The following is a 24,937-nucleotide window of genomic DNA, read 5'->3' on the forward strand; positions in this document are numbered from 1 at the left end:
TTGATTTGGTCTGGTTTTATTAACTAATGTTGAGCGGCATCATGTGCTCTGCAGTAGGACAGCAATACACAATTCACATTAAATTAAACTCATTGCAGTGAGAGGCCCTTTAATTAGCCCCAGGGGATAGAGTTTAACACCAGTTATTGAACAGTAGGGACACTGGACCCCACTCACCGCTGGGCCTGTGCAGGGAGACTGGGCACAGCTGAAGCTCAGCCAGAGGGGGCTTGATGTGGCCAGTTTCTAGCTGATTGAGCTCTGTTACGGGAGTCTTGCCCGCCAGCTGAGGCCCAGGTTGGTTGCAGTTTTGTACCTTCACAATGAACCAGACAGAGAGAAATAGCAAAATATTAGCCTAAGTCGTAGCCCTGGTGCTGACCTTGTCACAGCTTTATTGAATAATAAATATTACCGTCTGTTTATCTGATTTTTAAAAATGCTACACGTTTTGTTGGAAGTGGTATTTCTGAATAAACAGCAATGAGCCAGGTGACTGGACGCACGAGGCCTGCCGTGACCCTGTGCTGTTCTTGCAGAGTTTGAGTCTAATTGTGTGCCTGCAACTGGGGGTTTGTTAAGTTTGAAAAGGTGAGTGTTGCTGTGAGTAGGGATTCTCTGCCACTACACAGCTGCTGGTTATAAAGCTTATACATATTGGACGCACTGCACAAAAAGCACTTCTAAATCTAGAAACGAACCTAACTAACTGCTGCTAAAGCATATCCACCATCACAGGCTTTCCTCTGCTGCCGTTTCTGTACTCGTGCTGAGTTGGAGGTTAACCTGATTTCACACTTTGTAATGGTTCTGTCTCAATACTCACTTCACAGCATAGACTTTACAGTAATGGAAATTTTGGGATCGAGTTTCAAAACTAGTGTTCCAGAAACACCCAGCCCCCAGTGACACTGCAGGTTACACAAATCCACCTTGTTCAGTACTTGTACCTTTTAAATTCGACAGTGCTCATCATTGTTAAACTTACAGCAAAGCAATATGGGAATGGATGGTGGGTCAGTGCAGTATGTCTCGGTGTGTTGTGGTCGGAGAGGGTGGGTTTCAATGGCAGACTGTACGATTTGTAAACAATGAGCTGGTGCTGACACGTTGGTGAGTAGAAAAGATACAATTTAAAATTAAACCTTGTAAATTGTATTTTAATGAAATTATAGCAGAACTGGTAGAGTTTAGACTCCTTAACGCTTAATGGAAGGATATGGACTGCGTGTCAGACGGGGGGAGGACGGGAGAGGGTGGCGGGGTGGACAGGGAGGAGGTGTGCCCCCAGTCAGACTTTTGAGTGTTATCAGCAAAGTCTGTTGAGATGGTGAGGAGTACTGGTTGTATTTGTCACTGCTTGTGTGTGAATGATTTGATGAACAATAGTCCCAGTATTGTAGAAAATATTCAGCATTTGACAATATCAGTCGCGAGGCACAATCTAGATAAGCGACTGAGGTCAAATATGGTTTGGATTCCTGTAGAAGACTTGATTTGTCAAAACTCCTTAAACTAGATCTGGTGTAATACCTTCCGGGGCCTTTGCCAATTATTACATTAGCCTGAAATAACAAAAGAAAATGCTGGAAAAACTCAGCAGGCCAGGCAACATCCGTGGAGAGAAAATAGAGTCAACGTTTCGGGTGAAAACCCTTTATCAAGACTAAAGAGGCACAGGGAATGAAATAGATTAAGAGGCCAGGCTGGGAGAGAACAAAAGAGAAGAGACATTAAGAGGTATTCAAAACGAGACGAGATGGTGATAGGACTAGTGGAGACAAAAGACGGCTCTAGATTAGGTGTGAAATGCGCTGGCAGAATGGGAGACAGCTGCCATGTGGGAGAGAGAAAAAAAGGAAGGGGGGTGGGGGGGGGAAAACCAAAACAAAGGTGTGGATAAAAAATATAAGTAAAAATGTAATAGGGGCCGAGGTTATGATCTGAAATTGTTGAACTCGATATTGAGTCCGGAAGGCTGTAAAGTGCCTAATCGGAGGATGAGCTTCCGTGGAACAATTAAAAAGGCCGAGGACGGTGAGGTCCGAGTGGGAATGGAGCGGTGAATTAAAATGATAGGCGACCGGAAGCTCAGGGTCATCCTTACGGACTGAACGGAGGTGTTCCGCAAAGCGGTCACCCAATCTGCGTTTGGTCTCCCCAATGTAGAGGAGACCACATCGTGAGCAGCGAATACAGTATACTAGATTGCAAGAAGTACAAGTAAATCGCTGTTTCACCTGGAAGGGGTGTTTGGGGCTCTGGACAGTGGGAAAGGGGGAGGTATAAGGGCATGTGTTGCATCTCCTGCGCTTGCACGGGAAGGTGCCAGGCGAAGGGTAAGGGCTGTTGGGGGTGATAGAGGAGTGGACTAGGGTGCCTCGGAGGGAGCGGTCCCTACGGAATGCTGGGAGGGGAGGGGAAGATGCATTTGGTGGTGGGATCACTTTGGAGATGGCGGAGGATGATCCGTTGAATGTGGAGTCTGGTGGGGTGAAAGGTGAGGACAAGGGGAACCCTATCGTGGTTCCGGGAGGGAGGGGCAGGGGTGAGGGCAGAAGCACGGGAGATAGAACGGACACGGTCAAGGGCCGTATCAACCACGGTAGAGGGGAATCCTCGGTTGAGGAAAAAGGAAAAACCAGACTACATTAGCCTGGTTTGTTTGAGTGCTTTTGGAGTTAGTGATCCATCCCAACACTGGTTCAGAGAAACGATTCGCTTCGCTCTGGTGTCCATCACTTCATTCAACCAGCAGAGCCAGACATGGCTTTCAGCCGCAGTGTGCACTGGCAGTGAAGCGTTCTGTGTAGTTGTGGGGAGGGTTTCAGGCTGTAATACTGGGGTGAGCCTGTGTATTCAGGGTTTGTAGCGGAGAGGTGTGTAAGGCTGCGATGCACACTTGTACAAGCCAGTCTGTTGAGCAGTGTCACTGTGTTCTCCTCACTCAAAGTCCTGATACATTTGCTTATTGCGATTGGGGTCTGTTTGCAGATTGTACTTGTACTCTGCTGGGTACTCGCTCTCACTGCATTCAGAGCCGCTGGCCAGCTGGTTCTCGTCGATGGGGAAGTTGGGAGTGGAGCAGTACTTGGGGTCATATACCTGCCGGCTCAGCCCATACACAGTCATCCCTTTCTGCGAAGCCCCTTGGTTTGTTCCCATCTGCAGGGACACGATGGTGGAGTCACATTTCTCAGTGCCCAGTTTGTTATTGAAGATGAGTCTCCGTGTCCCTGGAGCGGTCATTCCAGCCTGAAACCAGCAACAGGATCAGTCAGAGAGTGACCAGTGTACTCCGCCCGCCACCTGTACCGAGTGACCAGTGTACCCCGCCCGCCACCTGTACCCTCAGTGACCAAGGTACCCCGCCCACCACCTGTACCGAGTGACCAGTGTACCCCGCCCGCCACCTGTACCCTGAGTGACCAGTGTACCCCGCCCGCCACCTGTACCGAGTGGCCAGTGTACCCCGCCCGCCACCTGTACCGAGTGACCAGTGTACCCCGCCCGCCACCTGTACCGAGTGACCAGTGTACCCCGCCCGCCACCTGTACCGAGTGACCAGTGTACTCCGCCCGCCACCTGTACCGAGTGACCAGTGTACCCCGCCCACCACCTGTACCCTGAGTGACCAGTGTACCCCGCCCGCCACCTGTACCGAGTGGCCAGTGTACCCCGCCCGCCACCTGTACCGAGTGACCAGTGTACTCCGCCCGCCACCTGTACCGAGTGACCAGTGTACCCCGCCCGCCACCTGTACCGAGTGGCCAGTGTACCCCGCCCGCCACCTGTACCGAGTGACCAGTGTACTCCGCCCGCCACCTGTACCGAGTGACCAGTGTACCCCGCCCGCCACCTGTACCGAGTGACCAGTGTACCCCGCCCGCCACCTGTACCCTGAGTGACCAATGTACCCCGCCCACCACCTGTACCCTGATGGACCAGAGTACCCCGCCAACCACCTGTACCCTCAGTGACTAGTGTACCCCGCCCACCACCTGTACCGAGTGACCAGTGTACCCTGCCCGCCACCTGAACCCTCAGTGACCAGGGTACCCTGCCCGCCACCTGTACCCTGAGACCAGTGTACCCCGCCCACCACCTGTACCCTGAGTGACCACTGTACCCCGCCCGCCTCCTGTACCCTCAGAATGACCAGTGTACCCCGCCCACCACCTGTACCGAGTGACCAGAGTACCCTGCCCGCCACCTGTACCGAGTGACCAGTGTTCCCCTCCCACCACCTGTACCGAGTGACCAGTATACCCCGCCAGCCACCTGAATTCTCCGCACCCCCTCCCCACACCCTCCCCACCCCCTCAGTTCCCCTCCCCACCCCCTCAGTTCCCCTCCCCACCCCCTCAGTTCCCCTCCCCACCCCCTCTGCGCATCCCCAACCCCCTCCGCAACCCCTCCCCACCCCTCCCCATACCCTCGACACCCCTGCTGCCCATCATGTCATCTTCCCCATAGCGTCTATCCTGTTAACAGCAGCACTGCACCCCTGTAACATTTACTTTATTCTCCCACACCCCTGAAAGGGTTAACACTTCCATTGAATAGCGGACAAAGAAATTTGCTATGATTGTGTTTTCATACAGCCCCATTTTCAGGCAGGCTTCAGTGTTTTCTAACGTGTCAACATCGCTCCTCCTGTCCCCATTACTCACAGTCTGCCCCATACCTGTGTTGCCCCCTTGTTGGTTCCCATTTGGAGGCTAATGGTGGTCTGGTCAAGAGGCTTCTCGGCTCCAGTTTTTGGGTCGTATAGATGCCTTCTGGTACCGTAGGCTGTCATCCCCTGCTGGCTGGCAAACTTATTCGTCCCCATCTGGAAGAAACACAGATAGAAATCAGGATGCAAAAGAGGAAGTGAAACTTCCTCTCTCGGGGAATGAAGCTTTTCTTTCAGGAAGGGGAATCTCACCGATGGAGATGAAATTCTCTCACTCTGAGGGGATGGACATTTCTTCCGACAGCAGAGCAGCCTCCTCACTCTGGTTCAGGATATGATCTCTTTTAAGGAAATCAAATGTTTGGAGTATTGGAATTCCCACACTACCCTGATTATCAGGCTGCTGTTGCACTCACTCCAAACAGTGTGTGCAGTGCCCCTCCCTCTAGTATGCAAAACAGTGCCCCTCCTGAAACCTGGCTGAGGGGTGATGATACCTTCCCCCTTAATGAAGCCTCCCAGCCTGGCCATAACTTCCACCACAGTGGAAGTGTGGCTCTTATCACAAAATCACACCTTGGTCTGTCCCCCTACTCCTCTGGCACCTTCTCCTCCTTTTGAGCATCTCAACCTGTTCCACCCCGCTCCCCTCTCATTTAAAATCCTGGTTCTCCACAGCCCACCCAAGTATCATGCCAAGTTTCTCAGCGAGATATCTTCACTGCTTTCCTCCCTCAGTCTCTGCTCCGAGTGACTGCTCGTCTTCTGTGATTTCAACCTGCATCTCAACTCATCATGCTCTCTTGTTCACTACCCTCCTATCCTCCCTGAATCTCCAGTGTGCAGTGCAGCGACCTCTTCCCCCCAGTGTGCAGTGCAGCGGCCCCTCCCCCCAGTGTGCAGTGCAGCGGCCCCTCCCCCCAGTGTGCAGTGCAGCGGCCCCTCCCCCCAGCGTGCAGTGCAGTGGCCCCTCCCCCAGTGTGCAGTGCAGTGGCCCCTCCCTCCAGTGTGCAGTGCAGCGACCTCTTCCCCCCAGTGTGCAGTGCAGCGGCCCCTCCCCCCAGTGTGCAGTGCAGCGGCCCCTCCCCCCAGCGTGCAGTGCACTGGCCCCTCCCCCAACGTGCAGTGCGGTGGCCCCTCCCCCCAGCGTGCAGTGCGGTGGCCCCTCCCCCCAGCGTGCAGTGCACTGGCCCCTCCCCCAGCGTGCAGTGCGGTGGCCCCTCCCCCCAGCGTGCAGTGCACTGGCCCCTCCCCCAGCGTGCAGTGCGGTGGCCCCTCCCCCCCAGCGTGCAGTGCGGTGGCCCCTCCCCCCAGCGTGCAGTGCGGTGGCCCCTCCCCCAGCGTGCAGTGCGGTGGCCCCTCCCCCCAGCGTGCAGTGCGGTGGCCCCTCCCCCCCAGCGTGCAGTGCGGTGGCCCCTCCCCCCCAGCGTGCAGTGCGGTGGCTCCCCCCCCAGCGTGCAGTGCGGTGGCCCCTCCCCCCAGCGTGCAGTGCAGTGGCCCCTCCCCCCAGTGTGCAGTGGCCCCTCCCCATGGCTGGGTCTATTCGTACCTGCAGTCCAATGATATTCTGTCCTGCTTTCAGTGTCTCGCTATTGAAAGCTCGTTGCTGTTTCTCTGCGTATCTCACACCAATATCCGATCTTGTGTGGTAGCCTTTTGTCTTTGCCTGTGTGGATTAAGAACTTAGCTTTGCCTCTAGTGATGAGTGAGTCAGACATTCTATCAAATAATTGCAGTGAATTGAGATTAGGTTAGTCACCGCAGAAGCACTCACCATGCTAGCCAGGGCCATGAGTGTTGTCTGAACTTGGGTCAAGTTACAATTCTCATATAAATCATTGGCTTCAAAGCTGTCGTGAAGTTTCACCCCATATTTTGTGATTGCTTTGATAAAGTTCCCAATGTTCTCCAGCTGTGGACAAAGGGCAAACATGAGGACCACAAACAATCCCCAACTCTAGGAAATGGCTGCACGTTACTGTACCAGGTTAGACCACGAGAGTTAGGGCTCTTAGTTACCAGGTTAGGCCGCGAGAGTTAGGGCTCTTAGTTACCAGGTTAGGCCGAGAGTTAGGGCTCTTAGTTACCAGGTTAGGCCGCGAGAGTTAGGGCTCTTAGTTACCAGGTTAGGCCGAGAGTTAGGGCTCTTAGTTACCAGGTTAGGCCACGAGAGTTAGGGCTACTTGTGGTAACGCAGGCTTGGAGAGGATATGATTGATGTTTTTAAAATGATTAAGCATTTGGATCCAGTCTAGTTGGATCGGCTATTTTGGAATAGATAGGATGGTAGAACAAGCGGGCATGCAAATCAAATTCTTGGGCAAAGAGTTAATTTAAAAGCCAGGAAGTATTTCTTTTCCCAGGGTGTCATCATTCCCGGGAAGTGCTGAGACAGGCGGTGGGTATGGATTAACTAAACTACTTTAATGAAGAATGTTACATGCTCCTGGGAGAAGTTATCTCTAGTTATGGAGGCTAGTTGCTAGTTATGGGGGTTAGTTGCTAGTTAGCTGGGGCTGTGAGGAATTGTGGGTTAGTGGTATCCTGACACCTTGATTGATTGCCTTTGGGAGTCAGAGAGGCTCCTGATTGGCTGAGGGTTTAGTAGCTCTCCCTGAAGGTTGCGTGGTTAGGTCAATGGTTGTGTGGCTGTGCTGTCTTTGGATGGAGTGAGCTTTGATGGCCTTTCCCTGCACTATGAGCCATTGTCCTCTCGAAGCCTGCTTTTCTGGAAGTTAACTTTTGCAGCCTATCATGATAACGAGGCCTAAGCTCAGATATCATTCTAGTAACATTCTTAAACAAAGAAGCAAGGTTAGTCAGACAGGAATAACAACAGAAAATGCTGGAAACTCTCAGCAGGTCAGGCAGCATCAGGGTCCCCGACTCAGCGTTGACTCTGTTTCTCTCTCCTCGATGCTGCCTGACCTGCTGAGTGTTTCCAGCATTTTCTGTTTGTTTTTTCAGATTTCCAGCATCTGCAGTATTTTGCTGTTGTATTAGACAGACAGCATCTTGCTTTCTAAATCCCTGCTGGCTGCTTTTATTACTGTGCAAATACTGCTGAGCCTTGCACCTTGGGATAGTTTCCATTATTTACCTGTTTTGATGTTGGGTTGATGAGCCTGTACTTGTGTCTGAAACAGATTTGTTGCCCTTTTTAAATATAGTTAGTATATGCTTGTCAGCTTGCTCACCAGTGCCCAGTGATATTTCATCATAGCCAAGGACCTGTAGAGATCCTCCCTGCTTATCTATATTAAAATTCTTAGCTGCTCCTCCCTCGGGAAAGGATTCCCTTTTTTGAGTGTAATGCCCTCTGCTTTTGTATTTCTTGTCGTTGAGATTTTACACTGAACGGACAGTGTGACCCACGCCAATCCCCGTACGGACAGTGTGACCCACGCCAATCCCCGTACGGACAGTGTGACCCACGCCAATCCCCGTACGGACAGTGTGACCCACGCCAATCCCCGTACGGACAGTGTGACCCACGCCAATCCCCGTACGGACAGTGTGACCCACGCCAACCCCCGTACGGACAGTGTGACCCACGCCAACCCCCGTACGGACAGTGTGACCCACGCCAATCCCCGTACGGACAGTGTGACCCACGCCAATCCCCGTACGGACAGTGTGACCCACGCCAATCCCCGTACGGACAGTGTGACCCACGCCAATCCCCGTACGGACAGTGTGACCCACGCCAATCCCCGTACGGACAGTGTGACCCACGCCAATCCCCGTACGGACAGTGTGACCCACGCCAATCCCCGTACGGACAGTGTGACCCACGCCAATCCCCGTACGGACAGTGTGACCCACGCCAATCCCCGTACGGACAGTGTGACCCACGCCAATCCCCGTACGGACAGTGTGACCCACGCCAATCCCCGTACGGACAGTGTGACCCACGCCAATCCCCGTACGGACAGTGTGACCCACGCCAATCCCCGTACGGACAGTGTGACCCACGCCAATCCCCGTACGGACAGTGTGACCCACGCCAATCCCCGTACGGACAGTGTGACCCACGCCAATCCCCGTACGGACAGTGTGACCCACGCCAATCCCCGTACGGACAGTGTGACCCACGCCAATCCCCGTACGGACAGTGTGACCCACGCCAATCCCCGTACGGACAGTGTGACCCACGCCAATCCCCGTACGGACAGTGTGACCCACGCCAACCCCCGTACGGACAGTGTGACCCACGCCAATCCCCGTACGGACAGTGTGACCCACGCCAACCCCCGTACGGACAGTGTGACCCACGCCAATCCCCGTACGGACAGTGTGACCCACGCCAATCCCCGTACGGACAGTGTGACCCACGCCAACCCCCGTATGGACAGTGTGACCCACGCCAATCCCCGTACGGACAGTGTGACCCACGCCAACCCCCGTACGGACAGTGTGACCCACGCCAATCCCCGTACGGACAGTGTGACCCACGCCAATCCCCGTACGGACAGTGTGACCCACGCCAACCCCCGTACGGACAGTGTGACCCACGCCAATCCCCGTACGGACAGGGTGACCCACGCCAATCCCCGTACGGACAGTGTGACCCACGCCAACCCCCGTACGGACAGTGTGACCCACGCCAATCCCCGTACGGACAGTGTGACGCACGCCAATCCCCGTACGGACAGTGTGACCCACGCCAATCCCCGTACGGACAGTGTGACCCACGCCAACCCCCGTACGGACAGTGTGACCCACGCCAATCCCCGTACGGACAGTGTGACCCACGCCAACCCCCGTACGGACAGTGTGACCCACGCCAATCCCCGTACGGACAGTGTGACCCACGCCAATCCCCGTACGGACAGTGTGACCCACGCCAACCCCCGTACGGACAGTGTGACCCACGCCAACCCCCGTACGGACAGTGTGACCCACGCCAACCCCCGTACGGACAGTGTGACCCACGCCAATCCCCGTACGGACAGTGTGACCCACGCCAACCCCCGTACGGACAGTGTGACCCACGCCAATCCCCGTACGGACAGTGTGACCCACGCCAATCCCCGTACGGACAGTGTGACCCACGCCAATCCCCGTACGGACAGTGTGACCCACGCCAACCCCCGTACGGACAGTGTGACCCACGCCAATCCCCGTACGGACAGTGTGACCCACGCCAACCCCCGTACGGACAGTGTGACCCACGCCAATCCCCGTACGGACAGTGTGACCCACGCCAATCCCCGTACGGACAGTGTGACCCACGCCAATCCCCGTACGGACAGTGTGACCCACGCCAACCCCCGTACGGACACTTTTAATCCATTAACTCATTACCTGATGCCAGTTCTGTGGGGAGCCATTAATCTTCTTTACCGAGCCAGGTTGCAGTTTATTAATGAGCCTTAAACAGAAGGAAATGCAGAATGAAAACTAATCGTACTTTAAAAGTGAAAACCACAGGGGAAATACTTACAGTAAAAGAGCTCTTTTGCGCACTGGTAGGGGTCTCAGGGCGGGGTAGAAAAGCACTGGCAGGGGTCACATGGCAGGGTAGAGAGGCACTGGCAGGAGGCACTGGCAGGGGTCACGGAGGGATAGAGGCACTGGCAGGGGTCACAGGGCGGGGTAGAGGCACTGGCAGGGGTCACAGGGTGGGGTAGAGGCACTGGCAGGGGTCACAGGGCGAGGTAGAGGCACTGGCAGGGGTCACAGGGCGAGGTAGAGGCACTGGCAGGGGTTACAGACCCTGGCAGGGGTTACAGACCACAGTATGCAGTGGAAAGGATAATGTAGCGTTGATGTGGAGATGTGGTTGGCAATTCATGCACACACACTGAAGCTGTGGTGAGCTTGCTGCAAATGCAGGTTGGGGTTTGTGATTTCTACACTTAGGTACTTCTGTTCCTAGAATTTTGGCTCGGATATTTCGGATAGTTTTGCTTACTCGCACAGTATGACTCCATTTTTCAGGCTCTCCATTAGATTATCTGTAAGAGTTGCTCCAGTAACATCTTCAATCCACCTCCGAATATCCTCATCTTTCTGTGGGTCATATTTCTGGGCAATCTGTGGGCCAGACATCAGATTTAGGTGCAGGTGAAACAATTGGCTACACTCTTATCAGCAATAATCCTCAGTATAATTCATGTTATACCTTCTTCCTCATATACTTATCTAGCTTCCCCTTAAATGCATCGATACTATTCGCCTCAACCACTCCCTGTGGGAGCGAGTTCCACATTCTCCCCACGCTCTGGGTAAAGAAGTTTCTTCTGAATTCCCTATTTGATTTCTTGGAAACTATTTTATATTGATGGCCTCCAGGTTTGCTCTTCCCTACAAGTGGAAATGCACACTCTGTTTTTACTCTATCAAAGCCTTTCATGATTTTAAAGACCTCTATTAGGTCACCCCTCAGCCTTCTCTTTTCAATAGAAAAGAGACCCAGCCTGTTCATCCTTTCCTGATGGGTATAACCTTGCAGTTCTGGTGTCATCCTTGTAAATCTTCTCTGCACCCTCTCCAGTGCCTCTATATCCGTTTTATAATATGGTGACCAGAACTGCACACAGTACTCCAAGGTTCGATACAAGTTTAGCATAACTTTACTTTTCAATTCTATCCCTCCTAGAAATAAACCCTAATGCTTGGTTTGCTGTTTTATGGCCTTGTTAACCTGTGTCGCTACTTTTAGTTTTGTATATTTGTACTTCCAGTTCCTTTACTCCTCTACCCCATTTAGATTCTTATTTTCAAAGTAATAAGTGACATTATTTTTCTTACCAAAATGTAATTTGCAGCAAGCTCATCACAGCTTCAGTGTGCGCGCATAAATTACCAACCATACCTCACACTTATCTATGTTGAAATTAATTTGCCAATTATATGCTCATTCTGCAAGTTTATTAATGCCTTGTAATTTGTTGCAGTCCTCCCCAGTATTGACTATCCCACCCAATTTGGTTTTGTCTGCAAATATAGAAATTGTGTTTTTGAATCTAAAGTCTAAATCGTTAATATAAATTGTGAACTACAGTGGTCCCAGCACTGATCCTTGTGGAACACCATTTCCTACCTTCTGCCACGCTGAATAGCTACCCTTTACCCCTACTCTCTGCTTTCTGTCTTGTGGCCAGCTAGCTAGCCATTCTGCTTATTGTCCCCTGACTCCACATGCTCTGACCTTATTCATTAGTCTATTATGTGGTATCTTACCGAAAGCCTTTTGAAAATCTAGATATATTGCATCTACTACATTACCCTTGTCTACTCTCTGTTACCCCTTCAAAAAATTCAATGAAGTTGGTCAAGCAAGACTTTTCCTTTTGAAATCCATGTAGACTATTCATTATTGTATTTTTGGTTTCTAGATGTTTTTCAATTATCTCCTTTAGCAGAGATTTGTGTAGTAGCTCGAATTCAAAATTCTCATTCTCGTGTTTAAATCCCTTCACGGCAGGGAGAGAAACTAGAAACCCAGTAAATGCTTTCGCCCCTTGCCTCATCCCATCTGCTAAAATCCCTCCATGGCCTCGCCCCATCCTATCATTACACAGGATTGGGGCTTTACACAAATTAGGGCTCATGGGAGTGTGGGTAATATATTAGCATGGATTGAGGATTGGTTAATGGACAGAAAGAGAGAGAGTGTAGGAATAACCAGGTTATTTTCGGGATGGCAGGGGTGTCACAAGGATCAGTGCTTGGCCCTCAGCTATTTACAATCTATATCAATAACTTGGATGAGGAGATCGAGTGTAATATATCCAAGTTTGCTGACAATACAAAGCTAGGTGGGAAAGTAAGCTGTGAGGAGGACGCAAAGGGATATAGACCAGTTAAGTGATTGGGCAAGAAGCCGGCAGATGGTGTATAATGTGGGGAAGTGTGAAATTATCCACTTTGGTAGGAAGAATGGAAAAGCAGATTTGGGGGTCCTTGTACACGAATCACAGAAAGTTAACATGCCTGTACAGCAAGCAATTAGGAAGGCAAATGGTATGTTAGCCTTTATTGCAAGGGGGTTGGAGTACAAGAGTAAGGAAGTCTTGCTGCAATTCTATAGGGCTTTGGTGAGACCACACCTGGGGTACTGGGCACAGTTTTGGTCTCCTTACCTCTATTTAAGAAAGGAGGGAGACAGAAAGCAGGCAACTACCGACCAGTTAGCCTAACATCTGTCATTGGGAAAATGCTGGAGTCCATCATTAAGGAAGTGGTAGCAGGACATTTAGAAACTCATAATACAGTCAAGCAGAGTCAGCTTGGTTTTATGAAAGAGAAATCATGTTTGACAAATTTGCTGGAGTTCTTTGAGGATGTAACGAGCAGGGTGAATAAAGGGGAACCAGTAGATGTCGTGTATTTGGATTTCCAGAAGGCATTCGATAAGGTGCCACATAAAAGGTTATTACACAAGATAAGAGCTCATGGGGTTGGGGGTAATATATTAGCATGGATAGAGGATTGGCTAACAGAAAACAGAGAGTCGGGATAAATTTTCAGGTTGGCAAACTGTAACTAGTGGGGTGCACAGGGATCAGTGCTGGGGCCTCAACTATTTACAATCTATATTAATGACTTGGATGAAGGGACCGAGTGTAATGTAGTCAAATTTGCTGATGATACAAAGATAGGTGGGAAAGCAAATTGTGTGGAGGACGCAAAGAATCTCCAAAGAGATATAGACAGGCTAAGTGAGTGGGCAAAAATCTGGCAGATGGAGTTTAATGTGGGAAAATGCGAGGTTATCCACATTGGTAGGAAAAATAAAACAAATTATTATTTAAATGAGAGATTACAAAATGCTGCGATACAGAGGGAACTTTTTTTTTAAATTCGCTTATGGGATCTGGGCGTCGCTGGCAAGGCTAGCATTTATTGCCCATCCCTTGTACATGAATCACAGAAAGTTAGCATGCAGGTACAGCAAGTAATTAGGAAGGCAAATGGAGTGTTGGCCTTTATTGCAAAGGGAATGGCGTATAAAAGTAGGGAAGTCCTGCTACAACTGTACAGGGCGTTGGTGAGACCACACCTGGAGTACTGCGTACAGTTTTGGTCTCCTTACTTAAGGAAGGATACACTTGCATTGGGGGCACTTCAGAGAAGGTTCACGAGGTTGATTCCGGAGATGAAGGGGTTGTCTTATGAAGAAAGGTTGAGCAGGTTGGGCCTATACTCATTGGAGTTTAGAAGAATGAGAGGGGATCTTATTGAAACATATAAGATTCTGAAAGGGCTTGACAGGGTAGACGCAGAGAGGATGTTTCCGCTCGTGGAGAAATCTAGAACTAGGGGGTATAATTTCAGAATAAGGGGGCACCCATTTAAATCGGAAGTGAGGAGAAATTTCTTCCCTCAGAGGGTCGTGAATCTTTGGAATTCTCTTCCCCAGAGAGCTGTGGAGGCTGGGTCAGTGAATATATTTAAGGTGGAGATAGACAGATTTTTGAAAGGTAAGGGAGTCGAGGGGTGTGGGGAGCGGGCAAGGAGTTGAGGCCAAGATCAGATCAGCCATGATCTTATTGAATGGCAGAGCAGGCTCGAGGGGCCGAATGGCCGACTCCTGCTCCTACGTCTTATTGTTCTTATGTATGTTCTAAGGAAGGATATACTTGTCTTAAAGGGGGAGCAATGAAAGCTGGGCTTGCCAGTGACATCCACAGCCCGTGAATGAATTAAAAAAATGAAGTTTCACTGGATTGATTCTTGGGATGAGGGGGTTTTCCTATGAGGAGAGATTGAGTAGAATGGACCTATATTCACTGGAGTTTAGAAGAATGAGAGGTGATCTCACTGAAACATATAAAATTCTTAGAGGACTTGACAGGGTAGATGCTGAGAGGCTGTTTTCCCCTGAGGGCATAGTCTCAGGATAAAGGGTTGGCCATTTAGGACTGAGATGAGGAGAAACTTCTTCACTCAAAGGGATGTGAATCTTTGGAATTCTCTACCCCAGAGGGCTGTGGATGCTCAGTTGTTGAGTATATTCAAGATTGCGTGCGATAGAATTTTGGGCACTAAGGGAATCAAGGAATAGAGTTGGAAAATAGAGCTAAAGTAGAAGTTCAGCCATGATATTGAATGGCGGAGCAGCCTCGATGGGCTGTATGGCCTACTCCTGCTCCTATTTCTTCTGTTCTAAGAGACCGAGAGACACGGGCAAGGTGAGAGAAACACAGAAAGTGGCAGAGAGTATGAACAGAAAATGCTAGAAATACTCAGCAGGTAGAGAGAGAAACTGAGTTAACATTTCAGGTCTGTGACCTTTTGCCAGAACTGGAGATGTGACAGGTTTTAAGCAAATACAGAGGCAGGGAAAGGGGGGCGGGAGGGAGGAGAGGAAAGAACAAAAGGGAAGGTCTGTGATAGGGTGGAAGGCAGGAGTCATTCAATGGCAAAAGGGATGATAGAGACATAAGAATTAGGAGCAGGAGTAGGTCATACAGCCCTTCAAGCCTGCTCCGCAATTCAATAGGATCATGGCTGATCATTGACCTCAACTCCACTTTCCCGCCCGATCCCCATATCCCTTGATTCCCCTAGAGTCCAAAAGTCTATCGATCTCAGCCTTGAATATACTCAATGACTGAGCATCCACAGCCCTTTGGGGTGGAGAATTCCAAAGATACACAACCCTCTGAGTGAAGAAATTCCTCCTCATCTCAGTCTTAAATGGCCTACCCCTTATCCTGAGACAATGCCCCCTAGTTCTAGACTCTCATAGAAACATAGAAAAATAGGAGCAGGAGTAGGCCGTTCGGCCCTTTGAGCCTGCTCTGCCATTCAGTATGATCATGGCTGATCCTCTATCTCAATACCATATTCCCGCTCTCTCCCCATACCCCTTGATGCCTTTTGTGTCTAGAAATCTATCTATCTCCTTCTTAAATATATTCCGTGACTTGGCCTCCACAGCCTTCTGTGGTAGAGAATTCCACAGGTTCACCACCCTCTGAGTGAAGACATTTCTCCTCATCTCAGTCCTAAATGTCCTACCCCATATCCTGAGAATGTGACCCCTCGTTCTAGACCCCCCAGCCAGGGGAAACATCCTCCCTGCATCCAGTCTGTCTAGCCCTGTCAGAATTTTATCCGTTTCAATGAGATCCCCTCTCATCCTTCAAAACTTATTGAATACAGGCCTAGTCGACCCATACTCTCCTCATACAACAGTCCTGCCATCCCAGGAATCAGTCTGGTGAACCTTCGCTGCACTCCCTCTATGACAAGTATATCCTTTCTTAGATAAGGAGACCAAAACTGCACAGTACTCCAGGTGTGGTCTCACCAAGTCCCTGAATAACTGTAGTAAGACATCCTTGCTCCTGTACTCAAATCCTCTTACAATGAAGGCCAACATACCATTTGCCTTCCTAACTGCTTGCTGCACCTGCATGTTTGCTTTCAGTGACTGGTGTACAAGGACAACCAGGTCCCTTTGTACATTAACGTTTCCCAATCTATCACCATTTAAATAATACTCTACCTTTCTGTTTTTCCTACCGAAGTGGATAACTTCACATTTATCCACGTTATACTGCATCTGCCATACATTTGTCCACTTACTCAACTTGTCTAAATCGCCTTGATGCCTCTTTGCATCCTCCTCACAACTCCCAATCCCTCCTAGTTTCGTGTCGTTGGCAAACTTGGAAATATTACATTTGTTTCCCTCATCCAAATCATTGATATATATTGTGAATAGCTGGGGCCCAAGCACTGATCCCTGCGGTACCCCACTAGCCACCGCCTGCCACCCTGAAAAAGACCCAATTATTCCTACTCTCTGTTTCCTGTCTGTTAACCAATTTTCAATCCATGCCAGTATATTACCCCCAATCCCATGTGCTTTAATTTTGCACACTAACCTCTTATGTGGGACTTCTGAAAATCCAAATACAACACATCCACTGGTTCTCCCTTATCTATTCTACCTGTTACATCCTCAAAAAACTCTCGTAGGTTTGTCAAACACGATTTCCCTTTCATAAATCCATGTTGACTTTGCCTAATCCCGTTGATATTTTCTAAGTGTCCTGTTATCACATCTTTTATAATAGACTAGCATTTTCCCTACTACTGATGTTAGGCTAACCAGTCTGTAGTTCCCTGTTTTCTCTCTCCCTCCTTTTTTAAATAGTGGGGTTACATTTGCCACCCTCCAATCTGCAGGAACTGTTCCATAATCTATAGAATTTTGGAAGATGACAACCAATGCATCCACTATTTCCATGGCTACCTCTTTTAGTACTCTGGGATGTGGATTATCAGGCCCTGGGGATTTATCGGCTTTCAGTCCCATTAATTTCTCCAGCACCATTTTTTTACTAATACTAATTTCCTTTAATTCCTCCTTCTCACTAGACCCTTGGTTCCCTAGCATTTCTGGGAAGTTATTTGTGTCCTCTCCTGTGAAGACAGAACTAATGTATTTGTTTAATTGCTCTGCCATTTCCCTGTTCCCCATTATAAATTCTCCCGTTTCTGACTGTAAGGGACTTACATTTGTCTAATCTTTTTCTTTTTACATACTTGTAGAACCTTTTACAGTCCACTTTTATGTTCCTTGCAAGTTTACTCTCATACTCTATTTTTCCCCTCTTAATCAATCTCTTGGTCCTGAATTCTAAACTGCTCCCAATCCTCAGGCTTGCTACTTTTTCTGGCAACTTTATATGACTCCTTTGGATCTAATACTATCTTTAATTTCTTTTGTTAGCCATGGTTGGGCCACTTTTCCTTTTGTGTTTTTGCGCCAGAAAGGAATGTATAACTTGCAATCTCCAGCCAGGGGAAACAACCTCTCAGCATCTACCCTGTCAATCCCCCTCAGAATCTGATATGTTTCAATGAGATCACCCCTCAGTCTTCTAAACTGCAGAGAATATAGGCCCATTCTACACAATCTCTCATCACAGGACAGCCCTCTCATTCCAGGGATCAATCTAGTACAGAGACTGATAGGAGAGAAATAGAGGCAGAGAAAGAGACCTAGAGACACAGGTGAGCCAAGATGGAAAAACAGAAGGGACGGACTCAGTCTGCAGTCCCACATGGCCCCGGGCCGCAGCCCCGCATGGCCTCCAGTGTAGAGCCCTGCATTTAACTAGCTTCCTGTTTAATTGTTCTCACTATGAGGTATTTTCTGGCTCACCCTCTGATTTCCGCCCCCCTCCCCCCCGGTCGACCTAAGACTTCCCAGTGCTCTGTGCTCATGCATTCTGTTCCTTCATCTACCCTCCACTCATCCCATCCCCCATCCCAATCCACTCATCCCATCCCCAAACCAATCCACTCATCCTATCCCCCAATCCAATCCACTCATCCTATCCCCCAATCCAATCCACTCATCCTATCCCCCAATCCAATCCACTCATCCCATCCCCAATCCAATCCACTCATCCCATCCCCAATCCAATCCACTCATCCCATCCCCAATCCAATCATCCTATCCCCAATCCAATCCACTCATCCTATCCCCAATCCAATCCACTCATCCCATCCCCAATCCAATCCACTCATCCCATCCCCAATCCAATCCACTCATCCCATCCCCAATCCAATCCACTCATCCTATCCCCCAATCCAATCCACTCATCCCATCCCCCAATCCAATCCACTCATCCCATCCCCAATCCAATCCACTCATCCTATCCCCAATCCAATCCACTCATCCCATCCCCCAATCCAATCCACTCATCCCATCCCCCAATCTAATCCACTCATCCCATCCCCCAATCTAATCCACTCATCCCATCCCCAATCCAATCCACTCATCCTATCCCCCAATCCAATCCACTCATCCCATCCCCAATCCAATCCACTCATCCTATCCCCAATCCAATCCACTCATCCCATCCCCCAATCTAATCCACTCATCCCATCCCCAATCCAATCCACTCATCCCATCCCAATCCAATCCACTCATCCTATCCCCAATCCAATCCACTCATCCCATCCCCAATCCAATCCACTCATCCTGTCCCCCAATCCAATCCACTCATCCCATCCCCATTCCAATCCACTCATCCCATCCCCCAATCCAATCCACTCATCCTATCCCCAAACCAATCCACTCATCCTATCCCCAATCTAATCCACTCATCCTATCCCCAATCCAATCCACTCATCCCATCCCCAATCCAATCCACTCATCCTATCCCCAATCCAATCCACTCATCCCATCCCCAATCCAATCCACTCATCCCTCCCCCAATCCAATCCACTCATCCCATCCCCCAATCCAATCATCCCATCCCCAATCCAATCCATTCATCCTATCCCCAATCTAATCCACTCATCCTATCCCCAATCCAATCCACTCATCCTATCCCCAATCCAATCCACTCATCCTATCCCCAATCTAATCCACTCATCCCATCCCCAATCCAATCCACTCATCCCATCCCCAATCCAATCCACTCATCCCATCCCCAATCCAATCCACTCATCCTATCCCCAATCTAATTCACTCATCCCATCCCCAATCCAATCCACTCATCCTATTCCCAATCCAATCCACTCATCCTATCCCCAATCTAATTCACTCATCCCATCCCCAATCCAATCCACTCATCCCATCCCCAATCTAATCCACTCATCCCATCCCCAATCCAATCCACTCATCCCATCCCCAATCCAATCCACTCATCCCATCCCCAATCTAATTCACTCATCCCATCCCCAATCCAATCCACTCATCCTATCCCCAATCCAATCCACTCATCCTATCCCCAATCTAATTCACTCATCCCATCCCCAATCCAATTCACTCATCCTATCCCCAATCTAATCCACTCATCCTATCCCCCAATCCAATCCACTCATCCCATCCCCAATCTAATCCACTCATCCCATCCCCAATCCAATCCACTCATCCTATCCCCAATCTAATCCACTCATCCTATCCCCCAATCCAATCCACTCATCCCATCCCCAATCTAATCCACTCATCCTATCCCCAATCTAATCCACTCATCCTATCCCCAATCTAATCCACTCATCCCATCCCCCAATCCAATCCACTCATCCCATTCCATCCCCCATCCAAACCTAATCCACTCTTGCTGTTTATTTCCCTCCATTTATTAATCAGTTTCCTTCAAATCACCCTCGCTCCATGCGCAGACTAATTCACTACATCGTGAAGTTCTCCAAGCACTTTAATAGGGCAATGAAAACCTTGTTTTTTTTTCAATTCTTCACATCTTTCACAAGTCTCACCAAAAGCTCCTTCCTCAGTTCTTCACTCTTCACCTCACTATCTCCTCTGATCTCAAATGGAGCCCCTCATCTCTTCCATCACTAAAACTGCCTCCAGGGAGCTCGCTTGTGCCAAATACATCCCGCCTCAACTATCCGTGAAGCCAAGGTTTGGATCCTGCTTTCGCAGCCCTTGCAACACCTCAAAAATATCACAAAATACTGGAAATACACAGCGCATCTGTCAGAATAGGTAAAGAGAAAAGACGGGTTTACTGTAGAATTCTACTCTATTACCAACACAGGAAATGCTGGAAATGCATAGGTCAGTCAATATCCATAAAAAGAACAGACTGGTTCATATTTTGAATGTAAGCCTTTGTGAAAAACTGATGGCATTTTACAAGGGTTCGGGGAGGGGCAAAACAAATATTCCAAATCATAGTGGGAGTTAATGGGTTGACTGACCTGCTCACTGTTTAATGGAAACTGAGATGAGATGATATAAAAATCTTAATTTCAGTGAGGCAATATAAAGGTATTAAAATAAACAAAGAATGTGCAAATAGCAGAGACAGTGGAAGGACACGGGGAGACGATAGGATCACGTGTGGGGAGACGACAGACCGACACAGAGAAGAAAATGGGTGGGTGGGGGAGAATTTTGTTTTCTAGTTCCAGAGAACGAATAACCGGTCAACTTCTTGGATACAGGCCACCCTCCTCCACCAGAACTGACTCCTGTCAGCGGGTCTATGTCTGAAATCCCAGCCCACCTCTCCTCCCCCAGTATTTAGGTATAAAGTTATCAGTCGCTCCTCAAAAAAACCCACCCTTCACCCCACTGTCCTTACAAATACCGCCCCACCTCCAACCTCCCTTTCCTCCCTAAAGTCCTTCAATTAGTTGTTGTCTCACAAAACCATACTCACCTTTCCCAGAGTCCATGTTCAACCTACAATCAGGTTTCCACCCTGCAACAGCACAGAAACTGTTATCAAAGTCACAAATAACATCCTATGTGACCATGGTAAACTATCCCTATTTGTCCTTCTCAACCTGTCTGCAGCCTTTGACGTGGTTGACCACACCATTCTCCTACAACGCCTCTCCATCGTCGTCTAGCTGGGTGGGACTGCACTTGCCTGGTTCCACTCTTACGTACCCAGTCATAGCCAGAGAATCTCCTGCAATGACTCCTGTATCGTTACCTCTAAAGTCCCCCAAAGATTTAATATCACCTGTCTCTGCCCCTGCCTCAGTCCATCTGCTGCTGAAAGCCTCATCCTTGCCTTTGTTACCTCCAGACTCGACTATTCCTATGCTTCTACAGCCGGCCCCCCATCTTCCACACTTCGTAAACTTGAGCTCACTAAAACCCTGCCGCCCGAATCCTAACTTGCACCAAGTCCCCTTCACCCATCACCCCTGTGCTCGCTGACCTACGTTGGCTCCCGGTCCGGCAACTCCTTGATTTAAAAATTCTCAACCTGATTTTCAAATCCCTCCATGGCCTCGCCCCACCCTATCTCTGTATCCTCCTCCAACCCCACAACCCTCTGAGATATCTGCGCTCCTCCAATTCTGGGCTCTTGCACATCCCCAACTCCCTTCGCCCCACCATTGGTGGTCGTACCTTCAGCTGTCTAGGCCCCAAACTCTGGAATTCCCTCCCTAAACCTCTTCGCCTCTCGACCTCTCTCTCCTCCTTTAAGACACACCTTAAAACCTACCTCTTTGACCAAGCTTTTGGTCACCTGCCCTAATATTTCCTTATGTGGCTCAGTGTCAAATTCTGTTTCTTTACACTCTGGTGAAATGCCTTGGGATATTTCGCTATATTAAAGGCGTTGTTGTTGTTGTATTTAACCCGTGCTGTACCTGCCCTGGGAGTGTTTGATGGGACAGTGCAGAGGGAGCTTTACTCTGTATCTGGGGACAGTGTAGAGGGAGCTTTACTCTGTATCTAACCCATGCTGTACCTGCCCTGGGAGTGTTTGACAGCGAGGCCAAAAGTAGGAAAGTGTTTAATTTTCAAGCACTAACATCCATTCATTCGCACCTAAAATGATTTAAATAGAATGAAATATGAAGTGCAGAGTACAACTGAAGATTTAAATCAGGAAAGAATTGCTGCCAAATCTTTTCATTTGAATAAGTTGTTACACAAGTTGTTTCTGCACTACACTCAGTGGTGACTGGGCTTAGTACAGCTATCGTTCCTTCATTAACTTCCAACCTCCTTCAGCCTTTTGTACACTAGGGGAGTTACACTATTGTCAGTGAGACTGTAGTTAAACTGTATTAATATTAGTCCCAGTGAGACACAGAAATCAGGGATACATCCAAAGTGGAAATGTTTATAAAGCTGTGTGTTTCAGGGACTGAAGTGCTCACAGTGCCCCAGCTCTGTAAACTCTGTAATAACACACACATTTCATGGGACCAAATCATACAAGAGGTTCCCTTCCCTGAACCCCAGGCGCAGACTGGAGCCACGCGACCACTGGCCTTTAACTGCTGCCTGATGGCTGCCTTTCATATCCAGTGGATCCAAAGCTTCAGGAGGTTAAACCTCTCCTGTTTGATTTATCTTCACTGAGTTTAAACCTCTCCTGTTTGATTTATATTCACTTTGCTGACCTCTGACCGTTTTGGACATTAATTTCCCAACTCCTCTTTGGAATCTGATCCATTGACGAGCTAGCTAATATTTAAAGGAATGTTTGTAGAGATTACCACATGTCAGTGCTTCCTGTAAGGAGAGCAGAAACTGCCAGTGGTTATCTGTGCCTCTCTAATCATAGCCCAATATTAAAAATCAGATCAGACCTGTTGATCTAATGTTTTGGGGAGCTTGTGGTTACCTAGCAACATTCGGGTAGCGTCCGTACAATTTCCATACACGTGAAAGGAAAGGCCAGTCCCTACCTTACGGTTCACCTCTGCCGAGAGGCCATATGCAGGTCCCTTGTTGAAATGCACTGACATCTCTGAGCTGTATAATAAGGTTTGTTGCAAGCTTACAATCCCCGCGAGCCAGCACCTGCTCTCACTCTCGTCAGTTCTGGGAGTCCCACAAAATTCCCAAAACTTTTCAAACCCTTGAATTAGTTGGGTCTGAGAAATCTGTCCTATTGGTTCAGAAGACAGCCAATCAGGACAGTCTAGCTAACAATTCCAGTGACACCAGCCTATTGGAATTTGAGAAAGTGTCGTCAGTTTTTCCATCTTGTCTGTTTGTGTTGGATCTGAACAGAGATTGGTTTGATTTCACATCAGCATTTCAGAGTTGGATAGAAAAAATCTGAAATTTGCAGGATGTCAGCAAGAGAGTTTTTGCTCCTTGGGGAGCAGCCAGTTCAGCTCCTGTAGTGAGCCCGGCCCCACTGGGAGCTCCTGTAGTGAGCCCGGCCCCACTGGGAGCTCCTGTAGTGAGCCCGGCCCCACTGGGAGCTCCTGCAGTGAGCCCGGCCCCACTGGGAGCTCCTGTAGTGAGCCCGGCCCCACTGGGAGCTCCTGTAGTGAACCCGGCCCCACTGGGAGCTCCTGTAGTGAACCCGGCCCCACTGGGAGCTCCTGTAGTGAACCTGGCCCCACTGGGAGCTCCTGTAGCGAGCCCGGCCTCACTGGGAGCTCCTTTAGCGAGCCCGGCTCCATCGGGCAGCTCCTGCAGCGAGCCCGGCCCCATCGGGCAGCTCCTGCAGCGAGCCCGGCCCCATCGGGCAGCTCCTGCCGTGAGCCCGGCCCCATCGGGCAGCTCCTGCCGTGAGCCCGGCCCCATCGGGCAGCTCCTGCCGTGAGCCCGGCCCCATCGGGCAGCTCCTGCCGTGAGCCCGGCCCCATCGGGCAGCTCCTGCCGTGAGCCCGGCCCCATCGGGCAGCTCCTGCCGTGAGCCCGGCCCCATCGGGCAGCTCCTGCCGTGAGCCCGGCCCCATCGGGCAGCTCCTGCCGTGAGCCCGGCCCCATCGGGCAGCTCCTGCCGTGAGCCCGGCCCCATCGGGCAGCTCCTGCCGTGAGCCCGGCCCCATCGGGCAGCTCCTGCCGTGAGCCCGGCCCCATCGGGCAGCTCCTGCCGTGAGCCCGGCCCCATCGGGCAGCTCCTGCCGTGAGCCCGGCCCCATCGGGCAGCTCCTGCCGTGAGCCCGGCCCCATCGGGCAGCTCCTGCCGTGAGCCCGGCCCCATCGGGCAGCTCCTGCCGTGAGCCCGGCCCCATCGGGCAGCTCCTGCCGTGAGCCCGGCCCCATCGGGCAGCTCCTGCCGTGAGCCCGGCCCCATCGGGCAGCTCCTGCCGTGAGCCCGGCCCCATCGGGCAGCTCCTGCCGTGAGCCCGGCCCCATTGCCAAGCTTAAATCTTTGGCAAAATGATACCGATTTTCACAGAAACTAAAAACACTTCAAGCCAAGACCGAAACTTCAGCAAAAATATCTCGAGTCATTTGAGTTAAAATAGGAATTGAGTGTTTAATATTCTGATATAACACAGCCAGTCTGAATTTCAAACCAATTACTGAAGTAGTTTAAACCGATACAGGATATGGGAAATGATAGGGTCTCAGTAGTGATGACATCACCTAGGGGTCAGCATTAAGGCACAGAATAACCCTGAACCAAATTCTGTCAGTTAGTAATATTCAAGACCATCAAGGCTTTTTCGCTCAAGTTCCCGGTGGAATAGCGGCGAGTGTCTCACCTCCTGACTCCCCAAAGCCTTTCCACCATCTACAAGACACAAGTAAGAAGTGTGATGGAATACTCTCCACTTGCCTGGATGAGTGCAGCTCCTACAACACTCAAGAAGCTCGACACCATCCAGGACAAAGCAGCCCGTTTGATTGGCACCCCATCCACCACCTTAAACATTCACTCCCTCCACCACCGGCGCACTGTGGCTGCAGTGTGTACCATCTACAAGATGCACTGCAGCAACTCGCCAAGGCTCCTTCGGCAGCACCTCCCAAACCCACGACCTCTTCCACCTAGAAGGACAAGGGCAGCAGGCGCATGGGAACACCACCACCTCCAAGTTTCCCTCCAAGTCACACACCATCCTGACTTAGAAGTATATTGGCCGATC

General features: G+C 50.0%; 1 protein-coding gene across 2 annotated transcripts; it reads right to left on the minus strand.

The window, feature by feature from the left end:
- cnn1b (calponin 1, basic, smooth muscle, b) lies at nt 1–22,945 on the minus strand. 2 transcript variants are annotated; one of them, XM_085971973.1, is made up of 7 exons: nt 22,790–22,945; nt 10,596–10,717; nt 9,986–10,052; nt 6,453–6,590; nt 6,228–6,344; nt 4,688–4,834; nt 1–3,255 (listed from the first exon to the last, which is right to left on the minus strand). In XM_085971973.1, exons 1-7 carry the CDS (start codon nt 22,847–22,849, stop codon nt 2,944–2,946), a joined length of 963 nt encoding a protein of 320 aa, XP_085828099.1. In that variant the 5' UTR covers nt 22,850–22,945; the 3' UTR covers nt 1–2,943. The 2 variants fall into 2 exon arrangements, with proteins under 2 accessions (XP_085828099.1, XP_085828100.1); XM_085971974.1 differs by lacking the exon at nt 22,790–22,945 and adding an exon at nt 20,791–20,813.
- Between the last annotated feature and the right edge of the window lie 1,992 nt (nt 22,946–24,937).

The sequence above is a fragment of the Somniosus microcephalus genome, chromosome 31, assembly GCF_052327205.1.
Source record: "Somniosus microcephalus isolate GS21.2 chromosome 31, FLI_Smic_1.0, whole genome shotgun sequence".
In the NCBI taxonomy this organism is placed as follows: Eukaryota; Metazoa; Chordata; class Chondrichthyes; order Squaliformes; family Somniosidae; genus Somniosus; species Somniosus microcephalus.

Excerpts from the sequence above, each read along its gene's own strand:
- cnn1b (XM_085971973.1), bottom strand. The coding sequence starts at position 22,849 with ATGTCAGTGCATTTCAACAAGGGACCTGCATATGGCCTCTCGGCAGAG. Across the intron at positions 10,053-10,595 it reads AATGGAGTCATACTGTGCGA|GCTCATTAATAAACTGCAAC; the intron begins GTAAGCAAAACT and ends CTTCTGTTTAAG. Across the intron at positions 3,256-4,687 it reads CCAACAAGGGGGCAACACAG|GCTGGAATGACCGCTCCAGG; the intron begins GTATGGGGCAGA and ends TGCTGGTTTCAG.